The sequence below is a fragment of the Fulmarus glacialis genome, unplaced genomic scaffold, assembly GCF_000690835.1.
Source record: "Fulmarus glacialis isolate BGI_N327 unplaced genomic scaffold, ASM69083v1 scaffold10641, whole genome shotgun sequence".
Classification (NCBI taxonomy): domain Eukaryota; kingdom Metazoa; phylum Chordata; class Aves; order Procellariiformes; family Procellariidae; genus Fulmarus; species Fulmarus glacialis.
Window position 1 is genome coordinate 47459 of NW_009193420.1, and position 19648 is coordinate 67106.

The following is a 19648-nucleotide window of genomic DNA, read 5'->3' on the forward strand; positions in this document are numbered from 1 at the left end:
ACAAGTGAACCGCCCACAGCTAAACCGAAAAGTCCCCAGCCTGCGTTATCCATCCCCATCTCCACCAGACACTGTGCAAAGGGATCAAGAGCTCATCCAGGAACACCGGGGGGGCACAAGCTCTGCACCAGAGATGCCCCGGCTGCCCCCGGCAGAGCCCCTCTCTGGGCTTGTGCTCCGGGACGGGGACACGAGCGGTGGGATGCCCCGCAGCTGGACAGGGGAGAGGGCGAGATGAGGCAGAAGGGAGGACAGGCAGCAGAAACAACAAACCAGATGTTCAGTTTGGGTCTGCAGGAGGGGAGTACAAAAATAAACTGGGGGTAAAGGCAAAGAGTTAGGGTGCAGGAGGGCAAACCCATCGCGCAGCAAGTGAAAACCTCTTGAACTCATGAACTGCAGCAGCAGGGTGTGCCCCAGCCACCACACCCAGCTCCGGCAAGAGGTGGAAATCCCATACTCTAACACGTGTGGCACCCGTGGGATTTCAAGGAACGAACATAAATATCCTTCTCCTGGGCACTGATGCAAAGGAAGAAGACAAATGAGGACAGGAGGTCTTCATTTGCTTCTTCCAACTCTGAAAAAGGTATTATACGTGTATTTACAGGCCAGGCTTTCCAGGCAGAGGGCTTTTTGTATTTCTGCTTCCTTAAAAAAAAAAAAAACAAACAAAAAAAACACCCAACAAGCAACTAACCAGCAAACAGCAAAAACCACATAGAGCCACAAGGCCATGGTATTTTCTGGATGTAGCCCATGTTATTATCTGTGGAGTAAGGTCAAAATAAAAACTAGATATTCAGGGAAAGTCAGAACTAAAAAAAGTCTCTCACCCTGAACGATGGTGACTAGACACCTCTCCAGATAAAAGGAACAACTGCGCATGTGGACATGTGCCCAAGTAAAGTAGAGCTTCATGAACTTGTCAACTAGGCGTCACGCCACGTGGCGGGACACGTGTGTGCAGAAAGAGGCAGGGAGAGGCACCCTCCAGCCCCAGCCCAGCACTGACAGACTTCACACCCACGCACTGACATCCCGACTACAGCGAACGCCTTTGTAAGCCCTCTGCTCCCTCTCCTTCCCTCCTCGCTGCCAGTTCTCCTGAGCAGGCTTCTCCTCCTCAGGCTGCTTACCCAAACCCTGGCTCAGACCCGCACCGTCCGGGGTCAGTCCTCCCCTTGCACTCCCCCAACCACCACCACATCCCCCCCAGCTCCTGCATCCCCATGCAAGCAAACACACCCAGGGGTTTCCTGGGGAGGGTTCTCCGGGGCGCTGGGCGGGAGCTCTGGGTGCAGGCTGGGCTCAGCACCTCGGAGGTTGTCGGCGCTCTCCCGGGGGCCCACAGACTGACCTGGAGCGGGGCTGGTCTGACCCTCCCAGATGAGGATCTGGGGGGCTTTTTTGTTTGTTTTAAGGAGTCCTAGGGGTGCAGAGAAAACTGACACCTGCAACTCTGGCATCTAAAATGATGCTTTCTGCAGAAGGCAGTGGGCATCAGAAGGTTAAAAATGTCATGTTTGCAAAGCCCTAACCTGCGCAGGCTCGAAACCGTGTTTTATGGGCTACGCTTCAGTCATGCCAACTGACGTCTGGAATAATTCGCCAGAATTCAAGCCAGAATACAAGGACATAAAATACAATTTCAGGTAAAAGGAAGAAAGAAAAAGTTTCAATAACACCACTACTGAAATACTCTTCCCCTGTTTTCGGGAAGGTGAGGATGATTACTCACCTTGTTTGGAGCTGACGTCGGAGGGGATGTGAGACGGGTGCGACCCCGGGGAAAAGTGCTCATCGCTGTAGGTGATAAGAGGGGTGAGGGGGTGAACCGCATGAGAAGGCTGTACCACTGGCACCTTGTTTGACTGCAAGAGAAGAAAAAAAATTAAATAGTGTTAGCGAGGTGGGGCTTCTGCAACAAAAAACAAAAGCACTTCCAAAATGCAATCTTTACTTATTTGTATTACTGAAGGGAGGGGGGACAACATCAGGGCTGGTTGACAGCAACCAGGTTTGCTGCCAGAATCGGCATCCTCGAACCACAGGCGCCTGAGGAGGGATGCGGGCGTTGAGGAAGCAGGCTGGGAGCAGGAGGAGAGGTTTTTGGGAGACACAGGGATGGGGCTGGGGGAAGCGGCGGCCGGAGAGCCGCAGGGCAGGAGGAGCACCATGCCGGGCAGGCAGGCTCCGCACACCAAGGGCTGCAACCGAAGGACGGCAGAGCCAGCAGCAGCGCAAAGCAAGGCCGACAGCAGCGGTGAAGAAACCGTTCGGTTACGGGATCAGCGTTAAAAAAAAAAAAGAAAGGTTCAAAGTACGGGTTTGCCACATCTCCAGCCTTAAGAGCAACACAAGCATCACTGACTTCACTCCTCCTCTTCATCACTCTCCAACCGCGGCATGGCGCAGCAGCGATGAGCCCCGGCCTTGCCAGAGGGTACGGCGGGCTTTTCCCCTGGCAATTTTACAAACTCCACTCAAAATCTCCTGGTCTGGGTAGCAGGTAACTGAAAAGCCACACGTAAAAGCCTAATTTCATATATAAGGGGTTGGCAGTGGCCTCTCAGAGGGGTCAGTTAGGGAGGAGACCTGCTGACCGCCCGGGGACGGCAGGGAGGCCTCTCGCCATGTCATGCCAAGGAGAAGTCAGCAGTGCTACGAACGCCTGAGAGGGTCCCAAAATGGGCGCCGTAAAGCGACGTCCACGCAGGCCAAGATGCACATTTCCCATCAGCCCTTCCCAGAGAGGCGCAGGGAAGAGGGCACTCAGCGTGACGGAGAGACGCTGCCCAAAATTACGCTCTTGGATCAAGGCTGCAAGACAACGGGACTCGTCCGTCCCAACAAAATGCTGCCGTATTAACGCTGCTTGAAACACAAGTTGCTCTTCCTGTGGTGGGATGAGACGTAGGGATGACGCCAGCATGTAACAGGCACTATTCATTTGTACCCTGCCACTCTGTACCCTGCCCCTTAGCAAAAATAATTATGCCCTAAACAGGTTTTTATTAAAATTAAAAAAAAAAAAAAAGGAAAAAAAAAAGGCAAACAAAGCAATAGTCCTTCAGAAAGAAATGCTGACAGCCTGTCAAAATACTAGTAATTAAGAAAAGAAAAAATAATTTAAAAGCCCAATGAAATTAATTTTCTTTGAGCTCACTATTGAAATCCCGGCACAAACAGACGTTAGGACAATGCTCCAAGTACAAACCCAGGATTTCTCTAGACTTCTAGAAGCAGAAGGGTTATTAAATGGACAACTCAATTTACTGTTAAGGCCGGTAGGAGTAGAGGAAAGGGAGCAAATGGGAACCAGTGCAGCATTTTCTGCTTGCCTTGTTTCCAGAGCACCACCTTAAGGAACTTGCATTAGCAGGCAGTATCTTCTTAATGTCTGACCTATCCCTCCAGTCATATTGCTCAGAATCTGGTGCCATGAATTTTTGCTAAATTATGCTATCCTTGCTCTCCTCTTAATTTTACGGTTTTCAACACAGATTTGCTTTCCTGTGGGAAAGAGATAAGAACCTGAGGATTTTAATTTAAGCTTCGGCCTTGTCTTATATTTTGCAAGACGGAGAGAGAAAGCAGCGCCAGTAGGTGTTTTAAAGCCAACAAGCATTAGGTCCATTTTTGTGACCAAATAATAAAAGCAATATGAATTCTCAGTAATATATATGAGTTGAGTTGTAAAGGGGATAGCTCACACTGCTATTCATCTTCTCTGTCTATACAAATTCAACAAAAAACAGATGCCAACAAATTTCAGATGCTTTACAAATCAGGCCTCAGTCTTTAGCTACGAGACTTGTGGGCCAGCCCACCATTCAGCAATTACTTTATCAACAATAAACTGTATATTATGAATAAAGATCAAGCAATAGATGTATTTAGGTCACACACACGCAGCTGCTAATCAGCATTAATTTCTCAAAATTTTGTAATTAACATTTTGTATTATACTGGATGTAATTGTCATGCATGCCCCTGGTATCAGGGTTACTTGCTTTCAGAAATCACCCATTTGTACTTTGAGCAAGCCAATCCCCGTGCCCCCTCGCTATCCAGCATCCTGCAGATTTTATTTTATTTTCTAATTCTCAGCACCTTATCCTCTAAGCCCACAGCAGCGGCTTTCAATGGGCAAAGGAACCGTGAGAAGTCAGGAGAAAAGCAAACCGCTTGTCAGCGGGCTTTAAATTAACATACAAACGGGCCGTACCACCATTAAGAGCATTTGGGGGTCTTGCAGAGCCAGAAACTGGAAAAAAAAATAGTAATAATAAATAATAACAATAATAAAAAGCTCTCCATCCTGCCCATCCCATACTGCTTTGGGAGGATGTAAGGAGCTCTGGCCACCTAAATCCTGCTGGGCCCCCAGACGCGCCACCGGACAGGGGCTCAGTGGGCACAGGCTGAGCCTCCCTGTTCCCTGTGGTCCCACCAAGACGACCACAGTGATTGACTGGGGGAGAAAACACAGGGTGATACGTGCAAAATGAAACCAGGATGAGAAAGACCTGATGACATATTTTCCAAAAGCCCTATGGACTAAATCAGTTCTGCTATGGCACCTGCCCTACAAGTCAACCCAGACGCGTTATCTGGGCCCTCTTCCCACAGAGGGTTCAGGGCAGGAGACCAAGATCTCATATGCAGATCCGGATGCCCCTCTTGCCACCCTCTCAACTCTGCCTGCCCTGGGCTGGGCGAGGAGCATACTGGCCCCACGCGCCCCAGCTAGTCCCACAGATGCTGGCCTGCACCCTTCACTCTCTGGGACATCTGGATTGGGGATGATGACGAAGCCACTTCCACCACTACTGCTCGCAGTGGGCATTACTGCCCCAAAGGCTTTTCAGGGCTGAGGGACATAGCCAAAATCCTACCTCACGCTGAGGTACAAGACAGAGCTGATTAGACTCCTCCTACTGCAGCCCAGTGACTTCACCCATAGGCTTCCTCCTCCTCCCACAAACATGCCATCCCTACTACGTTCATCTCCCCAAATTCTCTGAAGACAATGCATACAGCTGCAGAGACACTTGAGCGATTGAGACAGCCCGAGGGACTGCCGATCTGGGTCAACGTGATCTCTGTGCAGGGGGAACTCGGTTCCCCAAGCTTTGCTCAGCCCCCGCTAACCAAGCTAGCAACCACCACGGCTCTCCCCGGCTCACTGGTGACGTTTACATCTAATACAGGCACGGTTCGCGGAGGACATTTTCTCCTCAATGCAACCTTAAAAATCTTCTCCTGCAAAACCCGATCAGTCCACAAGCCTTTGATGAGACAATTACATTATTACCCATTGTCCTACATGAGGTTCTTCAATATTTCAGTACAGAAATTATACTTCATCCACCCACCAAAATGTAATATTTTAGTGCAAGTTGGTACCTAAGCAGCTTCTAGAAAAACAATAAAGCAGATGAGAATGCAATTCTCATTTCTAAGACAATCTGAAGAAGTTGGACGTTCATTGAAACAGTTCCTAACATGGCTCCGATGCAGCGTATGTAGTGTACTTCCACACCACATCAGTTTCGTCACCTTCATTAAACTCTGGGCCTAAGCTTCTTCACACACCCTGGAAAGTAAAGGAAATTGAACGTACAGCCTAGCTCAAGAGCTGCAATTTGGGGAAAAAAAAAAAAAAAAGCTAAAAATGAGGACCTGTGGCTTACAAAGGTGTAAGGCTTTAAGGCACCTTGTCACACGGGTGTCATAACCCCTTATGAACATTAAAGGTTAACGGCGAAGGGATCACCCATGCCTGTTGGCCTGGGGACACCCAGCTGTGCCCCACGGGACCCAGTTCAAAGGGATACTTGCTCCTGAGCGGCTAAACTTTGGTGGCCCCCTTCTCGGAGGCCACTGGCCCATCAGAGCTCCGTTCCCACAGCACAGTCTTGCAGCAGAGCCTGTGGCAGCATCCTTTGGGAATTGGCCTTGCACCCAAAGGAACTCTCCCCGGCCCTCCCTGGGGCACTTCTGCTGCTTGGACATTTGCTCATCAGCTTGGCCTTCACAGCCCATATCTTTTATTTCTCCCGAGCACATGCTCAAGCTGAGGTGAGAAGCGCAGGCAGAGGACGGTCCCCTGAAGGGACACCAACAGGGCAAACAGGCAGGGCTGGCAGAAAATACATCTATTGGAAACAGCAGGAGCTGAATTATTTGACCAGTTAGTGCATGGATGAAGCTGCTATTCAGTTTTATGACCGACCTGAAAAAAACCAAAATCCCCAATGAAACGTTAGTGGGCAAAGGGTAAAAGCTCGCAGGGGAAAGGACCCTGGCCCAGCAGTAGGCATTACGGTTTGCCCTCCCCAAACAACGAGCTAACGCTTCAGCAAAGGCCCACACCTGTAAGGTATCCTATATGCAACAAGTGTGCAAAAACCATAAAAAGCCCGAGATGGCCACAGCAAAAATGCCTGTAGGTCAGCGCCGGGTGAGGCGGGCGGCTGGGAGCTCCCGCTGGAGCTGGGGAGACCATTTGTTCCAGCTGCTGCACAGAGAAAGATATTAAATTAACAACCTTTCAAAGGATGCACATCTACAAAGGAGGTCGCAGACGAGCGAGGAGGTTCGCAGGGAACCGCGAGCAAGTGAGCCCATGCACACAAGACCCAAGCGTCCCTGGGTCAGCACCTAAAGAGATGCTGGGTTGGTTTTTTTGTTTTGTTTTTCCTTTTCTTTAAAGATGAAGCTGCTTCTAAAAATCCAAAAAAGGCCCCAGGCTGCCAACTTTTCCTCTCCTGTCAGCAAGTTGTGTGTTGGGTACAGGCACTAGCAGATGGTCTTCCCAATTCAGACTAAAATAAGCCAATAAAAAAACCCAAATAAAAACTTACGGAGAAATGCATACATTCCCTTTTGTTTCTGAAAGGGAGGGTCATTTCAAAGAAACATGGCTTCAAGTTTTTGACAGTAAATGTTAAATTCAGAGGGGAAAACACAACAACAGACAGCTCCTCCAAAAAAAACCAACCCCAAACCCTTCCACTACTGCTACAGCAGTACAGCAAAATAAAAGGACCAATGACTTGTTGGAAGATTTGAGGATACCTTGACCTGAAAAGACAGCAAAAATCTGTCCATTTTTTAGCCTATTTAACTTCTCGTTTCTAGAGCCCTGAAATCATCCTCAGGCAGAAGGTTTTAGCAAACCCAGAAGACGGCAGTTTCAGTTGTCCTCTCAAAACAGAGAGAGCATTTTATGGCTAAACTAACTCTGCCGACCAGCTGTTGCAATAAAATGCAAAACTAAGAAGAACGTACTTTTGGAGCCATGTCAAAACCAGGCCCATGTCCTGGTTCATCATGGACAAACTGTAGCACAGGAGGACCAGAGGTGGAAGGAGAGAAGGTAACAGTAAGGTGTTTTGGCCAGAACTAGTTACCAATAGATGAAACAAGCTAATCAACACCAGCAACAATTGCAATTACAATTTGCCACCTCCCTGGGAGTTATTGTACAATCCCTTTCCATAGACAACTTTGCAGAGATATACCAAGCCTGATATAGAGAGAGTTCAGGTTACTCCCCCCGTCCCCATTTATTTAAAGCAAATAGTTTTATGTCCAAAGCCAACCTCCTTCTAGGCTCTTGACAGCAGAGATCATTTTATGCTTAATTTTCAAAACCTCCTCCAATCGTTAGACAGTGCAATCGGGAAAACTACACAGCAGATGGGGGGTGTGGATTTGTAACCTGACTTTCAGCCTCACCTGAAGCTAAAAGGAGCAGGGAGGGGAAAGCATGCCCACAGGAGCATCCTGCTCACAGGAAACGGGGGCTTAGGAATATTGTGATTTATGAAAGCCAAATAAAAAAGGCATAGTCTTTTTACCCTGCTTCACAACATGGCAATGGGAGGCCATTTATCTCACTGACCTTCCATGTTTACAAACAGCAGGGGTGACACCCCAGGGACTTGCCGCGGTAAGGAGGCAAAATGAAACACTGCCTCCACTTCGATGTGAAGCTTTACACCTTTACAGCTGCTAACACTTAGTCAGAGCAAAACTAGAATTAAAATTGCACGTTTCAGGGGGCAAACTGATAGATAGCTGAGGTCAGAAAAAAATCCTCCTGGTCCCCCTTTTCCGCACGTCCTGTACTTCAGCGCTTTGCTGGGTAATTAAACTGTATTTAGTGCTAGGAGCCAGGGAAGGGAAGAACAAGACAGTTACTTTAAGTCAGTCATTGAAGGCTTCCCCTGCTCCCCAGGACATGTTGCATCAGGCGACCACAGAGCCGCAGCAGCCCAGGAGACCCCTGGGAGATGGAAAGAAGAAGCTTCCAGTGCATCAGCGGGCAAAGGAGGCACCCAGGATCCTTGCTAGAGCTTCCCGTGGTTATTCGGGAGCAGGAAAAGTTTGTGCCCCTTTTCCAGCTGCCCAGACCGCCTTCCTTTTTGGGGCATGGGAAAGGCAGCTTCACAGCTGACGGTGCTGTGCCATGGTCTGCAGGCACAAAGATCAGCACCCGAAGCAAAGGGGGTGTCACAGCTGGAAACACAGGCAGCGAGGAGAGGCAAGAGGAGTCGGAGCAAACCGCTCTGCCTGAATCCCGAAGGGTCGGCGCGCAATAAAAACTTCAGTACAACAGCCAGGGGAGCATTGCAAAGAAAAGAGTAAATGCGATTTGATAAAGCCTGGGATAAGCATCTATCTAGATGGATTACAATCAGTACCCAGATTCAGGTTAATTGCGACGTTAGTGAGAAACCACTGTGCGAATGGCTTGTCTACATTCTTGTCTTTCTCCAACTTTCCCCCCGCCCCCTTCAATCTTGGAAATTAATATAGCACAACTGTGACGGGTTTTTGCTGAAAAGTTGTAATAAACATTTGAGCTCCCTCAAGACAGCTTTAAAAACATGGGTGTTGAATCTCTGACAGAAACATGCTTTATTTCAAGTGTTCATTAAGCACTGCCATTAAGTAAGTGATTAAAGCACACCCAGTATTAGAATAGCTTGATTAGAAATCCCCTGCTATCTCCGTTTTCTTCTCTCCCGTGACTTCTTAATTTGTTTGTTCTCGCCTGCTCAGGAAGGCTGTCGGGAGACCTGGAGTGCTGGTGAACCACGCGGGGAGCCAGGCAGGTCTTGCAAGGCTCCGATCGGGGGAGGACAAGCCCATTTCTATTTACATACTGCAAGTTCACATATACACAGATTACACTTAGTGCTGCACAGCCCATTAGTTTTAGAAATATGTACTAATGACTGATAGGGCATTAAATCGCCAGCAAAGCCACATGCTTGCAGGGAAGATTTCCCTGATAAAATATTTTGCGGCGTTTTATTTCGCTCTCCAAACTCAGCACCGGGTCCTCTCCAACGGCCGTTAATTGCCAGCAAACATTCTGCAATTTGCCAGCCAATGCTCTTTTTAAGCTCCGGTTCCCACATGATGGTCCTTTTAACTTTGCCCATCCTGAACAGTTCATCTTTTTCCTGATGTAAATATGTGCACCAAGGAGCTCGCACCCAACAAACGGCAACCTGCAGCATCAAATCACACTCGACCCCAGGGGTCACTAAGCAGTCCCAAAACCTGGTAAATGGGACCGCCAGGGCTGGAAATACTTAACTCTCCGGAAGGCAACGTGTCCCATGGGCCACAGCTCCCCAGCCTTTACCCTGCACAGCATCCCTCCTCCTGCCTCGTGCATCCTTGTCACACACAAGCCAGTCCCATCAGCTAAAAAGGCATTTTCCCCCCTGTCGTTTCCCAACCTGCCCAGTGCCCTTTCTATTGGCCCAGGGGAACACAGGTACTGCAATGTTTTAACAAGCCCAAGCTCGAGCCTCTGAGTTGCAGGGGTCTGGCTTATTAATTGCTTTGAGAATAAGGACCGCTGCCCTTCACCAGCAGAGGAAGCGGGACATCAGAGGAACCGGTGCCCGCAGCCTGGCCGCTTGCCAGGGGAGGGGGGGTCGGCAGGGGCATTATGTGCCAGGGAGCCCCAGGGGTTTTTGGCGGGGGTAAGGATGCTGGAGCCCATCCCGGTGTCACCTCTTGTGCCGTCTTCATCTCTTCCCTGGGGACAACGCTGCTCTGGTTTTTGTCACCAGAGCCATCTGCTGAGTTAAGACAAAGACATGAGCTTGGTTTGCTTGCCTCGAGGTTATCAGCATCCCTGCTCACAACAGCTTCGGCATCTTCTCCGGGGTACTCAGACCCGCAAGCTAACGTGCCTCTCCCGGGCAAAGGGATGCGCTTCAGTCCGATATTCAAACCAGGGACTCCTCTGCACCCTCAAGCACCCACTTAAATCAAGCATGGAAACCGCTCGGGCAAGTGAAACGCCATCTACTACATAAACATACAAGTGCTGCGTGAAAGCAGGCGGTCTGACAGCAGCCTCTGAAGCCTGGCGTTCCTGTTCTGGCAGACAACGTGCGTCACAGGATGGGATGACTTTTCCTCATTGGCCTCCTCATGTCCCACAGGATACGGACCGAGGCTCCTGGGGGAAACCGAGAAAAAGTCCCCTCCTGCACCCTGGTGACAGGAAGATGCCTTTCAGCATCGCAGAGGCAATGGATCAAAAGTGCTTGAAATAAGACCTCCACTAAACGTGTTTACATTAAGTCTATGTTACAGCCTATTCAACACCACGAGCCATAACAAAGACCATCAGAGGCCCAGAAGACTGAGAAACAGGTCAACTTCTCTTTGAGAAGCAATTTTTAAGATGCACTGAATAGAAATGTTCTTGATTAAGAAAATGCGAAAGCATGACATGCATCGGGAAGACATTTGAGCTCTGTCTCATAGAAGAGAAGGACAAAGGCTCAGATGCCTGTGCAAGCACCTGACACACCTTTACATGTCCAAAACCTCTGTTCACCATGGCTGAATTTGCAACTTGGAGGTTGACCAGGCAGCAACTGCTCACTTCTAGCAAAACAGAGATGAAGCTGTGCTGGCCACGCTACCCAATGTGACTGACGTTTTTGGAAGTGCTCCTGCCTCATCCGCCTTCTAAAAAATGAGGGGAGGAGGGAGATAAAAACGGATGTGAAGAAGGAGTGATGAATTTGACTACATTGATGACTCCTCGGCTGGTCCTTGCTCCTGGCAAGCCCCGCTCCCTGCCACACCATCGCTGCTGAAAGGCTCCCGCAGGGAAGTCACCGCCGAGGCCAACCCCCTCTGGCCCCGAAGTGGTGGGAAGGGCTGCCCACGCTTTGCCTGGAGCAGCCCCCACCACTGGGATTTTAGCCGCTTCACAGGGATTTCCCGGCAGAATTGGAGCAGACCCATGCCCAGCTTGAAGCCCAACGCTGACAGCCGGGGCTGCATGCATGGCATCAGGGACAGCGGGGTCAGGCAGGGCCGGGTGGGATCGACGCAGGGGTCGCTTGGCATATGATGGGGTAGAAAGGAAGCCCCAGAGGGGCCAGTTTCTCCAAATTCGAGGCTCCCAGGCAGCGCTGACCCTGCGTACGCCCTGGAAAAAGTTTTCACTAAACTTCCCCAAGTCCAGCTAAACCGTATTAACAGATTTATCCAATAACATGCAAATTCAGGTTTTAATGAAAAGTCTTAAGTCCCAGCTCTAAGTGATTTGGACTTTTCTGCTAATGGCATCTGCTAACGACCAAAGATTTAATGCATCAAGTCTTAGCATACATCAGTGCAAACAATATAACCATTTAGTGGAGGTAAAAAGTCATCTCATTAGACATCCATCATTGGATGTGGGCAAGATGGTCCAAAGGCTTAAAATAAAATATTCATTTTTAAACTTAAACACTAGCTGTTAGCTCTCAAAATGGGGAGGGAAAAAAAAAAAAAAAATCCCTAAAAAAATACAAATGATTAGGCCAAAAGTAGCAGTCTGCTAAAGCTTCACGAGGATTGAAAACGCAAACTGCAACATTTATCTGGAGGTAAAACGCATTTGCAAGTACTTAATTTCTGCAGCACTGTTCCACAGAAGGCAAACCCAATTTTAATAGGAATTAAAGCAATAGGGCCCTCCAGAAACAGGATGTCTCTTAGACAGGTTATTTGAACCATCAGTAGAAGGTCACAACAGGAATTATTTCTCTACCACATTGTGCAAGATGATTTCAGTACAAACAAAAGTGTTGAAAAGCTACTAACTTAATTTCATAGATCAGTCCCACGAGGGTTCGTCACATCAATGAGACACAAAAACATGCCCTAAAATTACATTTACGTGTAGCTAAAAATATAAAAATCACAGCACACAGCTAAGGACGAGCAAAGAATGACTCGAACTAGGCACGGGCTCAAAGGAGCAGGGCTGCAAACGCTATTTTGGCCCGAACTGTTGATGCTGACTCTTGGCATAAGCAGGACCAATAAACCTTCCGCAAAACACCGCTGGATGCTGAGCTACCAATGCATAATGTAAAAGGGACTGACGCTTCCCAGCCATGGGCTGTGGGTGGGAGACGACTCAGGTCAGGGGAGTACTCTAATTACGGGCCCGTGCAAGCTGCCAGCCTGTTTGCAGGAGAAATGGAAAAAGGAAGGGAAAAGGGGTACCCAGAAAAGATGGAGCACCCCATCTTCATGCCTGCTGTCTCGCAGGGCAGCTTAGGAAAGATTTTTTTCCCCCTCCCCGAAAAGCCGACACTGCAACCCCACGGCAAGCCTTGCCTCCAGCTGCAGAGGAGCCAACAAAGGAGCCCTGGAGGGATGCTCCTACACCGGCTTTGGGGCTAGATCAGCCTCTGAGAGCTGCCCATCCCTGCTGAAACGCACCCTCGTGACCCAGGGAGTCCTCGGGACCCAAAATGCATCTTTCCCAGTGTTGGTGGCATTGGCTCTCCTCCAGCTTTGCTCCAGCCCCATTCACCACTCATCCTCACCTCTGCCCCACCACCCTGCGCTCGCCCCCGGGAAACTGCCTGGACCCCCCCCAGCCCCGCTCGGCTCCTTTACTGCGCCGCACAGCACCCTTGGGCTCCCCAGAAACAGGCATTTCCCCCAGTTTTCAGGCCTTGCCCATGCAGGCACACGGCCATCCTGGGCACTGACTCGAAGGCTCTCCACTGGCTGGCGTGGCCCCAGCTTGGGCAGCCCGTGAGATGGGGGCAGATGGGGAGAAATGTGGGGCTCACCTGCTCCCCCTTCTCACCCCACTCGATTTGGTCTGTTACTGCTCCTTCCCTCAGTTGGCCACAGGGCTTAAAAAAAGGTTGCTGGTATGCACAACACACGTGATGCCTTTTAAATCCTGCGTAGGATATTTCTGCCTGCTGCTAGACTTGATTTTTTTTTTTTTTTTTTTTTTAATTCAAGAGCTGCCCTTTAAAATTTAAAAATCGCTCTTAAAAGGAAAAAAACCACACCCAGCCCACAACCTAAGTTTTGTGCAGCAGGCACCTACATCCTCATAAAAACCCTGGGCTGCACTTTATAACATGGGTAGAAGTCTAAACATTGTAAAAAAGAGCCTAAATTGCCAGATTGCCCAAGCCTCCAGTAAATCACCCTTCCAGATGGGCTTACGGCTGCACACAGAGCCCTGCTAGTAGCAACGGGTCGCCCCGCAATTATATTTCAATCCTACTAAACTCAACAAACATTATACGAGAGTTATGCTCGATTTCATTAAAGAGGCACTTCCAAAGTTTACCATCACCCCTTCATTACCAACAGTGTGATTTTTCATGCAATTAGCGCTCCCCTGTGCAATTAACTCCCCCCCTGAAGCGTGGTGGTGGAAGAGGTGGACAATTTCTTATCATAACCGCATCCCTCCTCAGTACTTTTCATTGCAATAAAGGCTGCGCTTGGGAGAAATACAGCTACGTTAGACTCTGCAAAACACTGCTAAACAATTTATCAAGCAAAAAATTAGCTCATGCCAGGAGAGCTTGGGGAAGCATTCACCCCCTCTCCCCGCTCCACTGCCGACAGTGCGAATGGTCGGGAGCACCAGAGATGCCCAAACGCAACGCTAACTGCTTTCTTTTTTGGGGTGGGCACACGAGGTATCTACACGAGACCTGCCCATTGCACGCACGCTGCCGTGGGGCAGTAAACCCCAAAACAGCTGCAGCACCTGGGGTGGGCTGGGCAAACTCAGCCAGCGCCATTCCCACCCAGCAACCCCTCCAGCTGCCGCCGTCAGCCAGGAACGTGGTCGAGGTCTGCAACCACTTACCGGAGCAAATTTTAATTTTTAAAATTTTTTTTTTCTTCCCCCTCCTTCTTTCTTTCCCCTGTTCCCAGCAGAACTGGCAGGCTCTCTCCCCATTCCCAGCATGGTATTTCGGAGGTCAGGACCAGACCCTCCCCTCCCCCCTGCAGAGGGAGCACGCTTTTTAGCTTGACGCTCTGGGATCTGAGGATCATCTGGAGGTTGGGCGGCAGAGACGGGCGCTCCGGCTGCAGGCCCGGCGGATGCTACCTACAGACACACCTTCAGTTGCCTCGAGAGGCCACTTGTCCACAGCTGGTTGCACAGTTTGCCACATTTATTTGCGGATGAGGTAAATTTTTACTGCCCCTTTATTCAAGAAACAAGCTAGGAGATAGATTCAGGGGCATCTATTTCAGACCTTTAAACAAGGAATCAAGTGCTCTGTTCTGAAAAAAAAAAACCCAACCTAATTTTCCCCTTTCATGGCAGTAAGTGCCCTTGCTGTGTAATATTGCATGCTGCTGGAGAGGAAGCATGTATAGGTCTCTCTTACTCCTATCCTATACCTAGGATAAGGATACCTTAACCTCATTTAAAAATAAAAATTACCCCAAATTTCAGGTCGTTAACATGCTTCCACCATCTCACAGTTGCTGGGTCACAGCCAAGACGCTACCACACCGTGAAACACAGGCAGAAGTAGTCCCCCCTACCTTTCATGTAGTTTCAGCGCCTGTACCTGAAGGCAAAGCTGGCAAAAACACCACGCTAACCAACCGGGCTCAGGACAGTCAGCCCCCAGCCACAGCCAGAGACGGGACCGTGAACCACTGGAGGGAACCCATGTCACCCCAACTCGAGGGGTGCATCCCCTCACGCCACCGAACTAGCACAGATGCAAAAATATGGCATCTAATGTGCGGAAGCAGAGATGGGATTTGCTCATCTCGAACATCTCTTCCTTCCGCTCGCCCTCCCCAAACCTCCCTGTCCACACACAAGCTGCTCGTGGAGGATAACCAGCTCAAAATGAGTAATTAAATGCCAGTCTAATCAAAACAGTGAGAAAACAATACCCTCTCGCAGGAAGATACTGTGGATAATTTCTCATATGCCCAAATTTTTTGGAACTCACCATTTGTATCACTTGCACAAAACTAGGAGCTGAGAACATTAGGAAAGCAGCTCCTTCGGTGTAGCACAGAGAGAGCACAGCTTTTCTCAGCATCGAGCTCTCTCACACTAAGAGGAAGGAAATGCTGCCTCCCCCACAAAATTATTTTTCTTTTAAAAAAACACCTTTCCTCTTCAGAAAACCCGGGCCAGGTGTTACATACTCTCAACAACAAGCTAATGCCAGGCTGGCTAATCTGTAGGTTCACTCGTTAACGAGATAAAGGATTTCAGTGCAGTGCTGCAGCCTGGGCTGTGGGAGCTGTGGGCTGGAGGAGTGCTGCCGGCAGCCGAGTGTCACTCCTGGAGGAATGCCTGACCTTTCCCGGGGCTTTGATCATGCTGGCTCGCAGCGTGAGATAACCAGCCCTTTGCAGAATCCGGAGGTAATAAAAAAAGCCGCTTTGAGGCCTCGTGTTTTTTGCAGGGGAATACTTACCTGTGTTGCCAGCACACTGCCCAGTCCCCACCACCACCACCCTCCCCAGATAGCAGCCACTTTAAAGCCAAACCCATTGCTGTCAACTAGGGGAATCACGTAAAGCATTCAGGTGAGAGTTTTCAGCTCTCGTTTAATTTCTCTTAGTTGAAGAGGGTACTTGCGTATCGCTCTTACGGAAGATGCTCGTACAGAGACTCAGAAAAGAGCAGAGCAACAGAAGTACGGTCTCCAATTAGTACACAATTAAGCTGTAAGTAGGATAATAGGAGGAGAAAATTTGTATCTTACACAAACAAGATAGCAAAAGAGATAGATAAAAGCACAGAAGGGGAATAAAGCTTTATTCCCCATTCCCCTCTGAACACCGAACCCGTACAGAAAGGACTGGATTTGCTGAGGGGTTTTTGTTTGTTTGTAATTATTTTAAAAGGGGGGTGTCTTTCTCAGCACAGTTCACGATGGGCAATTTAAACAAGCCAATGTAGTACTAGGTTAGTAAAGCGTGAAACACCTGGAGCCCTGGGTTGAACGTGCTGAATCTGTAAGTGATAATTAGATCAGTCTTGAATACTTCCTTTAATGAGTCTACGCAAGCACCACATCCACCCAGCCTGCTTTTGGTCGCCAACCTAGAGAAGTCTGCATGATCTTCTCAGGCTGGGGTTGTTTTGTTTTGTTCGGGCTGCAGCAGTACGGTTGCTAAAGTTGGAGCTACAATTCCTCGGTGCTCTCTGCAGGTTGTACAGGAGGCGCGGGCTCGCTCTGCAGCACTCCTCAGCTGCAAGCAGGCTGATGCCAAACCGAGCAGACCTGGATAAGTTACCCCTCTGGGGGGAAAGAAGTTGTGCTCAGCTATGCTGTCTTCCTCACGGGGGTTAACTATGTAGATTTCAGATGCAAATTTTACTTTAGGGCAGGCTTTATGGTATTAAGAGTCTCTTTTTCAGCCTTCTGAAATTTCATATGTATACATGCTAGAGCTCTCTCATCTCTGTTAATTGGGTTTTGTGGAATTTCGAGGCCTGGGGGCCAAGGGGGGAGGGCTGCTGATTAAAGCGCGCTGTGCAAAAGTGGATGCAGAAGTGTTGCACAGTAACAGGAGGGAGACTGAATTCCTCCAAGCTACCTGCCTTCACGCGCGCACCCCGCCTGCCACTTTGGAGGAACCCTGTCTTTCGCCCTGGCCTTCCTGAGGGTGCGAGGACGGCTCCTGCCCCCTCGGACGGGCATCGTGGGGAGGATGCTCACCTCCGCTTCTCCGGTTGCGCAAATCAATTTTACAGTTTTCGAGGCTGGTCCGCAGCTACATTTCCTTATTGCACAGTGCCCATGTCCTCGCCGCAGACCTGAACAGCCCTAACCCCAAAGCGGTGGCGATGGGGGGCAGGGGGAGCCCGCACTCTGACCTACACCCTTCAGGACCATTAAGGAGGAATAAAAGGACGTTTAATCTCCCTTCATCCCCTTTCATAACCCAGCATGCACATGTGTGTCAGAATGTGTTAGGCGGCGATGCCTGAATCGATGAGACGACATGTGTGTCCATCTGTCCCCACAATGAGGGCTCAGAAAATACCCATTCCTGCATTTGGCTGAACTGTATCTCTCCACATATGAGGATCCAGTCCAGGAGCTTGCTTGCTGGAGCTAAATACAGATATTCACACACCCATTATAAATGCAGTCTAGTTTCATTTTTAACCCACAGGAGGGTGTGGAGGGAGAAGACATCAAAGCATGGACACAGGCTACCCTGGCATTCTGGGCGTGCAATTTTATCTTCCCCTCATTTCCCTCCTCTCCAAACCAGCTGCTACAACTATCATGATGCTTGCCCTCCAGCCAGTATGCTGGAAAACTGGCTTCCAAGGCAGTCATTAATCTCTCCCCATTACCCAGCTGGCACAGGATTTTGCTTAGATCGGAGGAGAGTCAGCTCTGTGCCCTCCGAAACACCAGTGGCAGCTCCCGCAGCCACGTGTGCCAGGCACCCACCGGCCCCGCTGCCTGCACCGCTGCAGCAGAAGGGCCACCACGCGAGGGACGTGGAGGGTAAAACCCAAAGAAACACAGGCACTGAAGAGCTGAAAGAAGATCTTTGATGTGAATTGAATAAAACCCACCTGTCAGCAATGACGGTGAGAAGAAGTGCTATGCATCTTCGGGGGAAGGTGGCTCGGATCAGAGCTAAGTTTAGAGGCTGACTTCTTGCATAGCAATAGCAGCAGAGAGTAGCCCCTGTGCATGTGAGTTATGCAAGTGAAATGAAGATGCACGTAAACCTTCAGTAAGAAAATGCAGCTCAACAATGTTACATTTTTCATTCAGCCACCTGGTTTCGACCCATCTGGGGTAACAGGGTTGGAAATACACAGATAGGTACGTGGTACATTGAGCACAAGCCAGGGCTGCTCCAGTAAAGCCAAGCTGAAATGAGAATCAAGCAGGCTTAGAAAGCAATGACGCGCGCCGCTGCAAGTTTGTTAGGGACATAAAGTAACAAGATGTGTATTTTGTGCAATTACCACCTGAAAAGCAGCCATTTTACAGTCTCCCACCGTATACTGCACTGTCCCAGCAACACTGTGAGGCAACGTTTGACCATCTACATCGGGACAAAAATAACCTTTTCAGAGAATACTTTTTTTGTGTGTTGATGGGGCGATTCATACCAAACCTGTCACATCCTCTCGGTAATACTGCTCATTTGCTACTTTTAGAGGGCAACAACAGGGCCCACAGAGAGCCCTGTGTATACGTACATAAACCTGCATTTGATCTGTCAGTAGGACTGTAGGTTCCCCCAAGAAGAAGAAACATACAGACGAGTTTTTGATCTTCCTTAAAGTACTGCTTATCTTAGCTTTTGTTTGTTTTCTATTTTTCGGGTGTGGGGTAGCTTCTGATGTGAATGCCACCCACCGTAAGCTATCTAGGCAACGAAACAACCATCATAAATCACCGCTGGAACAAAAATAGCAGCACCTTTCTCCCTCCTGCCTCCCCCGGGCACGGGCCACATGCAGGACGGTACTGCCAGCATGTGCAACTACAAGTATATTTTGCAGATCACATACCCAGAGGCGCTAAGCATGGGGCTCCCGTCATTATCTTGCACCCAGACACTCGTTAGGGAACCACAGAGTCCTTCCTGATGGCTACCAGAAAGAGCAGCCCTTCCCAAACAGCCATGGAGCAGGGAGGGATGGTCCCCCCCAGGCTGCTGGCGGGTGCAAACTCCTGCTTGGCCCAAGGAAAGCTGCTGCTTGTAGTACAACTGGGCGGGTGAGCATCTACAGCAACAGCTCAAAACAGTTCGCTCCCATGCAACAAGCCTAAACCTTGGGCGCTGAGCCTTCCCCTGCTGCCCAAGTCTTCATGTTCTCACCCCCTCCTTGCCGTCTAGAGGGAGTGCCAGTCCACAGCTAGACGCACAACGGGCTGCAACAGCAATGGTAACAAATCCTAACTTGAATGGGGGAAGTGGTCTGAAAGGGATTTACTTGAGGTTGCAGGTTAAACCAACCTTCGCCCACGCTTACAGCTCAGTCCCTCTTAATTCCGGAGGACGCTGGCCAACCACGGCCACACCTGAACAGGGGGTAGAGGTCTCCAAGCAGCTACGCTCCTACCAGCTTTCGGAGGGGAGAGAAAGGACAAAAAACCCAGTGGCCAGGCAGAGGAAGAAGCTCTTAATTATCAGGAGGCAGCAATCAGCTGCTACGCCGCCTGTTTTGCAGCAGCCGGGCGAGCACGCGGTGCGCGGGGCCACCGGCGAGCACCACATGAGTTCTCCGACCCCGGCACATCCTTCCTCGCCAGGAAAGGACATGAACCCCCGGGAAGTCCAGCTGCGGGGTCTGCTGCCGAAA

The 19648-nt window shown here is 49.6% G+C and overlaps 1 protein-coding gene across 1 annotated transcript in view; it reads right to left on the bottom strand.

Annotated features, from left to right (window-relative positions):
* Nucleotides 1–19648, bottom strand: part of LOC104083813 (lymphoid enhancer-binding factor 1-like) — a 68956-nt gene that overhangs the window by 27446 nt on the left and 21862 nt on the right. Inside the window, 1 exon segment of the mRNA XM_009587447.1 lies at nt 1742–1874. Within this exon segment, the coding sequence (XP_009585742.1) occupies nt 1742–1874 (133 nt within the window).